At 38.3% G+C, this 11,100-nt stretch overlaps 1 protein-coding gene across 1 annotated transcript; it reads left to right on the top strand.

Moving 5' to 3' along the window:
* The first annotated feature begins 4,166 nt into the window (after positions 1 to 4,166).
* Positions 4,167 to 9,512, top strand: LOC103364426 (sperm acrosome membrane-associated protein 4-like). Its single transcript, XM_008291544.1, has 3 exons — positions 4,167 to 4,380; positions 5,005 to 5,115; positions 8,515 to 9,512. Exons 1-3 carry the CDS (start codon positions 4,329 to 4,331, stop codon positions 8,736 to 8,738), a joined length of 387 nt encoding a protein of 128 aa, XP_008289766.1. The 5' UTR covers positions 4,167 to 4,328; the 3' UTR covers positions 8,739 to 9,512.
* Positions 9,513 to 11,100: the final 1,588 nt, after the last annotated feature.

Here is an 11,100-nt window from a genome sequence, read left to right as displayed (position 1 = left end):
ACCTTCATTTTTGGAGACTTGTGCTGTAGCCTGATGAAACTAAAATTGAACTGTTTGGCCATAACGACCATCAGTACATTTGGAGGAAAAAGGGGGAAGCTTGCAAGCCTGAGAACACCAACTGTGAAGTACAGGGGTGGCAGCATCATGTTTTGAGGGTTTTTTTGCTGCAGGAGGAACTGGTGCATGTCAAGACATCAGCCAGGAAGATTAAAACATGAGCGCAAATGAGTCTTCCAAATGGACAATGACTCTAAGCATACCACCAGACAAATGATTGTGAGAAGCTTGTGGAAGGAAACCCGAAATGTTTGAGCCAAGTTATACAGCTTAAAGACAGTACTACCAAATACTAAGGAAATGTATGTAAACTTCTGACTTTGAAGAAAGTAATAATATAATAATCATTATAGTTGTGGCCCATTATTTGAGATTGTTTTATTTAAATAATTGTTTGAGGCCCAAAGAGGACAATTTCACACAATAATTATAACAGTCATACAGAACTTTTTTGCAGAACTTGTTTCCTCTTATCTACTCATCACCTGACCCCTTACATGTATCTTGTGACCCTTTTTGAGGGTCCAAACCATAATTTGAGAACCAGTGAGCTGAACTATAGATTCATCACAGTTGTAGCATCTTCTTACACAGGGGTGAAACTAAATGAATCAGCCCTTTTCCTGACGCTTTGAATATGTTTTACTGATAATTAAAGTGTTTCTTTCCTTGCCTCTCTGTCAGCCTTCAACATCAGTTCCAAGTTGGAAATACAGGCCCAGTCCTGCCTGCCTTCATCTCTTTGCAACAAAACAGTAACAGGAACCTTCCTGTCCACTGGATATACCATTACTGGGACCTGCTGCAGCACCAACCTCTGCAATGGAGCCTCATCTGTCCAGCTCCCTCTCACAGCTGCTTTGATCCCTGCCTTAACAGCTGTTTGGAGTCTGCGGGTGCTTTAACAACAAGAATGATCCTATTCTGTCATTATTATTATTCAATTTATATCCGTATGCAAGCTTTGAAGAAGTACCAATAGCATTTTCTTTTGCTCTCTTTGTCAAACTTTATGAACCTTATATTCTCTCCTATGTTAATGTAGACTCAATATAGAAGCTCAGCGTAACTAACACTTACAGACTAAAATAGTGATGGGAATTTCGGCTCTTTTGAGTGAGCCGGATCATTCGGCTCGGCTCACCAAGAAGAGCCGGCTCTTTCGGCTCCAAAACAGCTCTTCAATTCACCACTCATATATTTTCTAATCCAGCGAAATTTAGCGTTGTTTGGCTTATGATATATACATAGGTGTACACATACCTCTTAAATAATTCAATCCATCCTTTGTAAAGTATTCACAAGTAAAAATTACATTTTCTAATAACAGTAAATTGCTGTAGCCACTTGTTTTCATTGCATTTACAGACCCTTGTAACTCTCTGAAACCACCCAATGAACACACTGACTTGTTTGTAGAACCACTCTGCTACACAAAGCAGATGGAAACATCTTTAAAAACTTAAGCATAGAAATAAAAAGGACAGTTATTGAGATTTTCAGTTTACTTAAAAACAAATAAATATAAAATAACATAAAACATAAATAAGGGGCTGCAAGGTGGCGCAGTTGGTAGCACTGTTGCCTCGCAGCAAGAAGGTTGCCGGTTTGCGTCCCGGTGGGGGCACCGGAATCTTTCTGTGTGGAGTTTGCATGTTCTCCCAGAGCAGCGTGGGTTCTCTCCGGGTTCTCCGGCTTCCTCCCACACAGTCCAAAAACATGTTGAGGTTAATTGGTGATTCTAAATTGTCCATAGGTGTGAATGTGAGTGTGCTTGGTTGTCTGTCTCTAAGTGTGGCCCTGCGATGGACTGGCGACCTTTCCAGGGTGTCCCCTGCCTTCGCCCTAAGTCGGCTGGGATAGGCTCCAGCCCCCCCGCGACCCTAATGAGGATTAAGCGGTGCATAGATAATGGATGGATGGATAATAAAAAGAAACAGCTGTACTACAATGAATAAAATAGCAGCAAATCCAAAATTACCTGAGTAAGAACCATAGATAATATATATATATATAGTAAAAATAAATATATTGCAGTAGCAGAAGCAGCAGCAGAAGCAGCAGCAGCAGGAGGAGGAACAGAGGTACTGGCAGAGGCAGGTGAGCTATCCTGCCTTGTTTCTTCCAATTGAACTGTTGGATGCACTGTTCTCATGTGACTGTGGAGGGAGTTTGTGGATCCTGCTCGATATAACAGTTTATTTTTGCAGATTTTGCATTCTGCCTTTATGTTGTCAATGTTATTAAAGTGCATCCAAATGCTGCTTCCGTTTCTCTCACTCATCTTTCTTCCTTGCTTTCTTTTTCGCGCCTTCTCTCGTCGTCGCTCCTTTCTCTCCCCAGCTGCGTGCGTGCTCCATCCAATGAACACAAGCTAGTGACGCACCCCCGCCCCCCTCTTCTTGTGTGTCCTCCTGTGATTGGTTGCACACAGTAAACACGTGACACTCATGCACCGCACGCATGGAGCACCCCTCCTCCAGTCATTATACCTGAGTTTTTCTCGGTCTGTGGGCGGGGCAAAGAACGACTCACTGACGGATGCCGGCTCCCATCGTTCACTTAAAAGAGCCGGCTCTTTGAATCGGTTCGTTCGCGACCGACACATCACTACTCTAAAATGACATAAAACAATTGCAGCAAAGGGCAAAGTAACTGCAAGCAAGACACAAAATGACATAAACTCCAGAAGGATGGAAAGTGGCTAACAAGAGATGCAAAGTTGCAACACAAGGAAAAAAACAACAATAGAGACACACGACAACAAAAAGATGCAAATGACCTTATATATATATATACATACATATAAGATGGCTGCAAAGAAATACAAAACATCTACAAAAAAGGGCACAAAAACAGCCCCAAAATAAAGACTTAAAGTGGCTACAAAGACCTTGAAAAAAAGACATAGATCTACATGCAGATATAAAAAGTCTCACAATATACCAAGAAGACACACAAAATGACTACAAAGAAATGCAATATGACTACAAAAGGGGCAAAACAACAACAAAAAGATATAATGTGAGCTGTAAAACAACTGCAAACATACATCCACAGATATATGTAAAATACCTAGAAAGGCACAAAATATGACCACAAGGACACACAAAACAACAACAACGACATGCAAAACAACCACAAAAGACTTAAAATGACTACAAAGAATGACAAGCCAACCATTACGCAAAGCAAACAAAAACAGCACAAAATGGCTATACAAAAGGGCAGAACAGCGATGAAAACACACAAAATTTCTACAAAAAGGAGCAAAACAGGCATGTAAACACACAAAATTTCTACAAAAAGCAGCAAAACAGCCATATAAAGGAACAAAATGACTATGCAAAAGGGCAAAACAGCCATAAAATGCATATAAAATGGCCACAAAAAGGAGCAAAACAACCATGAAAAGGTTTAAAATGGCAACACAAAAGGGAAAAACCATATAAACACTCACAATTGCAACAAAAAGGAGCAAAACAGCCACATAAATGAACAGAATGACTACTCAAAGGGCAAAACAGCCATAAAATGCATACAAAATAGCTACAAAAAGGAGCAAAACAACCATAAAAAGGTACGAAACGGCTACACGAAAGGGCAAAACAACCATAAAAACACAAAATTGCTATAGAAAGGAGCAAAACAGTCATATAAAGGAACAAAATGATTACACAAAAGGGCGAAACAACCATAAAATTGCACAAAATTGCTACAAAATGGGGAAAAACAACCACTAAAACACACAAAATGACTACAAAGACACATAAGCCAGTCATTTGGCCTCTCTTTCCATCTTGTGTCTTGGTCCTCTTTAGGATGGTAGCGAAGAATCAGAATCAGAATCAGAATCAGAAAAAAGAAAATTATTTATCCCCAAGGGGCAATTAGGTAAAGTTCCTCCACATGTCTGTGGTCAGGGGCCCATAATCTAGTAATCTGTCCATGCACCAAAGTAACTTTTAACCGTGTACTTTGGTGAACAAACAGTAAAAGTTGTTTCTGCTCAGACAGAGTTTGACTTTCCTTCAGACTGTGAATATCTGGGCAGAGTGGGGGGGTTTTCCAGTCATGACTTCAGACTTCCTCTTCAAGCTACTCAGAGCAAAAAACCTGATGAGCCTCATTCTTGCTTGTCATTGTTCCCTACTCCAAAGTCTTGTCATTGTTTTCTCCGAGGCTCATTTGACTAAAGCAGGTATTTAGACCTCTATATAAATAGTTGTTTTAAGAGGATTCAGCTGACCTTATTCACCCTGAGAACGATGACTAACTTTTGGAAAGTAGCGATTGTCCTGAGCGCCTTCATCGCAGCAGGTGAGTTCAGTATATTTAATTTATGTGGTGAACATGTCAACATTGCTTGAATGAAACCAGACAGTGGAGCAACAATGAATGAACTTAGTTTAAACATATTTTTCCTCTGACGTCCGTATCATCAAAGTGTGATTTTCATTATTTTGGAGGACAATGGCAACTTTGATCGCTTGGCAAAATGTCTCATGATAAACCGAGACAAAGGTTGGTTGTTATATAACTTGAGGTTTGCAATTAAGTCTCAGGTGGTTTTGATGCGCTTGCATCTTAATTACATTCAGTCTGGAGCTGCACTGATCAGAAGGAGTTCAATTAATTGTATTTTAAAGTGTATGTGAAGTGTTTAGAGTCCCTGTTTAGGAAAATGTTGAGGCAGGAAAGAAAGAAAAATAAATGCTGACAGCAGAGGACAGTGATGGAGGGTAACTGAATACTTAATTACTTATTTGAGCTACTATAAGTGAGACTTTTTAACTTTTACAGCTGCAGAGTGATAATGACTTCTGAAAAATTTCCGGAAACTACTGCAGCTCTGCAGGTTCTCTGTGTTTGAAATCTTCCTGCTATGCTGCTGAGTAAGTTTCTGTCAATCTGATCTGTGTCCTGTTCTTTCCTGTTGAGCAGCTCAGTGCCTAACCTGTCGTCAGTGTCCTCTTGGTGTGCTTGGGATTTGCCTGTTTGGAAGTGATGTCACCTGCAATAACGCAACCGAGAGCTGCTACACCGGTGAAGCTCGTAAGTGAACATCTGCAACACTGATGTACAGATAAAATGATGTCTGAGCCATGCAGGTATGAAAGACGTTTACCTTCACATTACAGAATGAGGAGATGAAACTAAAGGCTGTATTAGTACGAATGTGCCTTTCAGGATGATCAGGACTTTTTGTAAACATTAAACAAGGAAAATTGATTTAAGGATTTAGGATAATATATGTTTGCTTTCAAAGTCTGATTATACATAATTTTTATTAGAATTAAGAAGCCACTGAATACGAAAACTCTTCCAAGAATAATCACCCAAGTCAGGTATTTGGTGAAACTGTGGGTGTCTAACAGCCACATAACCTGTAAATAAAGGCAAGTTTTAATATAGTTTACTCCAAACAACTTTAACCAAATTATTATGTACTATCATCGTGTCTCTAACATTTTTCTTTCATGGCACAAAACTAAACAAAGAGCTGCATACAGAGAATTTGGAGTATGTTTAAAAGCATCATAACAAATAAGTATTTAGTGAATTAATCAATCTCAAGAGGAAAAAAATTGCACTTTCAAGTCTGCATGCTGTTTATACTGCAGCTACCAAAAACCTATAAACTCTCTGTGTTATGTAGTATATTCCTGAATGAATTTATTTAATCAAATTCTGACACATTAAATCTGTTCCAGCGTCAAAAACTGCTCTTGTTGCTTAAAGATGGTTAGGATTGCTGGTTAGCAGCAGGGTGTTTTTGACCTGCAGCCACCGAGCAGGTCAGTCCAGTTGTGTTAATGGTGGAACCACCGACTCTGACGTGAATTTCCCACAAAAAAAGCATGAAACTGAAATGGAATAATGGATATCTTGCGAAACAGCTCTACTGTGTTTTTGACACACATAGTACTCCTGCTGTCCTCCTCTAGAGCATGAACAGAGATTACACAGTCAAAACATTCAGTACTTTGATTTTAATCGACCCATGAAGCTTCTTCTGCACGCATGTGTGCAGGTGTGCAGCTAGCCTGTAAAACTGCAACAACAGTGTTTCACAACTTGTTCCATCATAGCAGTTACGGTTCAGATAAAGATCAGATACCATAGTTACTGTACAAGTATAAATGACCTGTCAAATTAAGTACCGACATGCAGAACAAACAAAATAGATAAAATATGCAAGATGATGTTTTAGTCGGAAATGTATTTTCTTAATTCCTTAAGGACTGATACCATTTAGGCATGTTAAACTTCTAATCTTTAAAAAATTCTCATGTATCTCCTGTATAAAACCAGGTCTCATTACCCACGTCCCAACTACTGTGTAATCTAAGTTATTGCTAACATTACAGTAACACCCTGAAACAGGCAAGTTTTTTTTTCTTTTTTCTATTTTACATAAAGTTCAACTATTCTTACTTGTTTTCAAAATATATTTAACATACAACAATTTGTCATACTTGCTGCCTTTCAATAAATGTTCCCCCTCCCAGTGGCTTATTCTTTATCCTTTATAGTTTGAGGTGTTCTAGTGTTATACTCATTTTTAAATGTTAAACAGAGTTGGTGTACCTCAATTCTTCTTTATAAATAGTAAAGACACTTTGTTAACTGTGGTGTATGTCTGCAGTTCACATTTTATGACTTTAAAAAAAAAAGAAAATGTTGCAGTTTACAGGCAACAAAGATTTCACATTGATCACAGTGACACCAATATGTAGAGTTAGATTATTAGCATTACTCTCATTTATACAGTATTTCATTGTTACAGTAAATTGCAATTGTAATACTGAGACAATTTTACTGGAAAATTGCAGTAATAATGTGGCAAATCAAAAATCTACAATCAAAACAGCTACAGGAGTGGATAGATAATGCTCTAAAAGGGCCATTTGGGGACTTGAGAAAATGACAATCTCAATATTCATGTGAAAAAAGATCAAACTTTATTAATCCTGGTGGAAATCCTTGAGCCAGATATTGCTCAAACAATCCAAAAGACATAATCTAAGAAATGTATTGCTTATAAAGGAGAGAGGCAATAAAATATAAGGACGATACATTACTTAATTAAAACAAGTGAGCTAAAATAAAGCTAGAATGGAAGAGTAAAAACAAATGTTGACAATGATACTGAGGTAATAAGTACTGTCTCACATAATAATGAAATATTACACCTAAAAAATTAGATGAAAGTGAAATATTGCACATGTAATTAAAATGTTCCACATGATAATGAAATATTGCACCTTAGACATTTTAACATATGAAATATTGAACATAAAAATGAAACGTTACAGATGATGCTTAAATTATTTCAGGCAATATTCGTATGTGGACATAATCTCAATTTATCTCAACTGTAACAGCGGTGGACTTCTTGCTTCAGGGGCAGATTGTTGATCTAAAACCTGCTTCCTTTACATTTACATGTAAGATAAGATAAGATCAGATAAACTTTTATTCGTCACATACACAATTATACACAGTACAATGCGTAGTGAAATGTGCTTAGTACCTGTATCCAGTTGCAATAAAAAATATATATATATATATAAAATAAAAATAAAACAAGATAAAATAAGATACCTAAAGTGTTCAAGAAATATATATACATAGATAAATAAAATAAAATAAAATCTAATCAAATAAAGCAAATGGAACATGTGCTGTACAAGGTGCAAAATATTTAAAGGTGCCAGTGAGTAGTGCATTACAGTCCAGTTTAAGGCTCAGAGTTGAGCAAACAGATGGCTTGAGGGAAGAAACTCTTCCTCGTCCTCTCAGTTATAGTCTTTAGGCAGCGATAGCATCGGCCTGACGGCAGCAGGGAGAAGAGGGAGTTTCCAAGATGGCTGGGGTGCTTCAGGATCTTCACAGCTCTTGACCTGCATCGTTGGGTGTAAATGTCCTGCAGGTTGGGGAGGGTGGATCTGATAGTCCGCTCAGCTGAATGGACCACCCTCTTGAGGGCCAAGAAGTCCTGCTTGGTGCAGCTGCCCATCCAGGTGGTGATGCTCCCGCACAGGATGCTTTCAGTGGTGCAGGTGTAAAAGTTCCTGAGCACTGTGAGCGGGAGCTTCAAGTCTGTCAGGCATCTGAGGTAGAAGAGACGCTGTCTGGCCTTCTTCACAGTGGTCTTTATGTGAAGTGACCAAGACAGGTCCTGTGTGATTGTCACACCTAGATATTTAAAGCTGTCCACTCTTTCCACCTCAGACCCACTAATGCAGAGTGGATGGAAGACCCTCTGCTGTTTCCTGCTGAAATCCACAATCAGTTCTTTTGTTTTGCTGACATTCAGCAGGAGATTATTCTCCTGGCACCAGTTCTCCAAGTGGATGACCTCCGACCTGTAGGCCTGCTCGTTATTGTGGGAGATGAGCTCCACAACAGCCGTGTCGTCAGTCACATTTCCTGTTTCTGTCCTCCCAGAGTTCAACGCCACCGGCTCGCTCAGCCTTCACACTCGCGGCTGCCTGGACTCAGATCTGTGTGGGGCGACGCTGACCGGCACAATCCTGGGAGCCGGATACACAAGCAGCTTCAAGTGCTGCACCACAACGCTGTGCAATGGAGCCTCGGGCCTGCAGCTGCCTCTGACTTTAGCCTTCTGCGCCGCCATCTTGTCCTCTCTGTGGGGATTCTGGGAGATGTAGTCCTACATGATCTGCACTGATTCAAGTATTAATCACAGTTTACTTCACTCCGATTTCAAAATGTTGTGATAGTTTTAATGAAACTCAATCAATAAAGGCAATGATCTGTTTTTCCACCTTTTATACTCACACAACACAAATACGAGTTAGTATCTGCCATTCATTTTATTTGAATTGTGAATTTAAGGAGTCGTGATTAACTTAAGACTCAACAGCTGCATTTTTAGTCAAATCTGTGTTTTCATTTCGGTACATTTAAATGTGAATACTTTTAAGGCATCTGCATAATTAGTCAGCTACAATTGCTGCATTTTATTGCAGAATTTTATTCCTGGCAGCATGGAGCAGGATTCAAAAGAAGTTATAGATGTAATAGAAAATCTCCTGATGTAAAACACACAACCTACTATTGGTTATAGAAGGAAGGAGTTTGGAGTGTGTCAAGTTGGTAAGATTTTAGTCAGCTGTGTTAAGTTTATGAGCACATCTTGTTTTTCACATGAAACCTGTAAAAATCTAGTAATAATCTAAACAAATTCAACATAAACATTTCAGATAATGGCAATATTAAAGACATTTTAGAGAGGGAACCTGCTGAATGATTCCAGTCTTGAACACAGTCTTTGAAAACTTCAATTTAAAAAATAAATGGTTAACTTTTAAAGGTTTTTCAAATATCAGTTATTGAATATATTATGAGTCAGATTCTTCTAGCCTAATTCATTTGTCTTTTCTTTCTTTTTGTAGCCTAATAAATGCTTTCCTCAATCAAAACAAGTTTCTGTGAACAAGAACATGATACCACTGCAAAAAATAAGTCACTTTGAATTTATGTGTCAAGTATTTAACACAGAAAAACCTTGAGCAATATAGCATTATTCTATTGTAGAAGATGACAAATAATAATGTAATGTAATAACTTGTATTACATTCTTTAATAATTTAATGTATAAAGTGGCAGAAAACAGTCAAATATGCCCTTCATAACCCACTGAAACCATGTAACGTGTTCACATGGTTTCATTTCATCTGACAACAGTCCAAAAAAAGCCAAAATTAGAGATTACCATCAAAGAAACTGAGATATTAGCAATTGTTCACTTTTGAGAAGCTGGTACCTGTGAATTTTTTGGCATTTTTGGTTAAGCAAACTCTAAAAAATATATGAACGTTTTCACGTTTTGTTCTGTCAAACGAAACGTGTCAGCTGTGAAAGAAATAGAGAATACTGGAGCTAAAAATACCTTGATCATGCTGATAATCATGTATTCTAGGGAGGATCCGAGTTGTGACATGTTGCACTGTTGCTCTACTGCAAAGTATTTTTTCTCCAGATGATATAATTACTCCTGGTTCACCACTCCTCCTCCCACTTTCAAAGCCAAGGATGCCCTCTAGTGCATCACAAGCAGGAACACAACACAGGAAGTAACTGAATGCAGCGCACCACAACCAGAATAATATTATGTCGCCTTACATTCGTCTTCAGTGGTTTATTACCAGACATCATGCAATAAAAGCTAAGTTGAATATTTATTCCAATTCCTCAGGTGTTCAAGTACATGTCTTAACACTAACTTATACGTTTTGTTATGGATTAAATTCTTTGATTTCTATCTCTAAGTGAAAGAAGGTCACAGCTAGAAGTGAAACCTCCTGCTGGGTTAAACTGATTAAACTGAGGAGTCCTGGAAGTGCTGGGATCCCAGCTTGGGCCTCTGTGACATAGAACAAACTGTATCTGGATTAAAGCTTTGACTTCCAGTGTTACACAATCAATAGATGGAAAACCAGGACGCGTCTTGTTACAGTTTATTGATTTTCAAGTGTTTCAGACCAAGCTTTTTATGTCATCTTTATTCTTTGAAAAAAACAAACAAAAGCCAAACAAGAATAAAATCAAAAACAAAGATCCCCCACTATTAATCCTACTGCATCTTAATGCATGCTGCGCTGTATTGTTCTGAATCTCGACCCCTCACTCTCTCAAATATGTAAATACATATACAACAGAGAGAGAGTGCAGACTATGACTAAAAAGGCCAGTAAGTGATGCCAGACCTACACAAAGAGGTGCAAACAGAAACAAAATGATTGCAAAGATGTAAAGCAACCACAAAGATATTAAAAACTACAAAAGACCACAAAACCTCTATAGAAGTTATGCAAAGCAGCCAAAAAGACAGATTCAAAACAACTAGAAAAGCTGCAAAAAAAGAGACATAAAAGGATCAATATGAGATTCAAAACATCCACAAGGAGACAGAATAATCCATAGAGGGGAAGAATGAAGACAAATAGATGCAAAACTACCACAAATAGAAACTATTTGAGTTAATTGGAGGCACACCTGTGGATGTAT

Source organism: Stegastes partitus, unplaced genomic scaffold (assembly GCF_000690725.1).
Source record: "Stegastes partitus isolate 25-593 unplaced genomic scaffold, Stegastes_partitus-1.0.2 Scaffold749, whole genome shotgun sequence".
NCBI classification, from domain to species: domain Eukaryota; kingdom Metazoa; phylum Chordata; class Actinopteri; family Pomacentridae; genus Stegastes; species Stegastes partitus.
The sequence above is the reverse complement of the archived record's forward strand: the minus strand, read 5'-3'. Positions and strand labels throughout refer to the sequence as shown.

Bases quoted from the DNA above. Each gene is read 5' to 3' on its own strand.
- LOC103364426 (XM_008291544.1), top strand. From the start codon at position 4,329: ATGACTAACTTTTGGAAAGTAGCGATTGTCCTGAGCGCCTTCATCGCA. The intron at 4,381-5,004 runs GTGAGTTCAGTA...CCTGTTGAGCAG, and splicing joins GAGCGCCTTCATCGCAGCAG to CTCAGTGCCTAACCTGTCGT. The intron at 5,116-8,514 runs GTAAGTGAACAT...CTGTCCTCCCAG, and splicing joins CTGCTACACCGGTGAAGCTC to AGTTCAACGCCACCGGCTCG.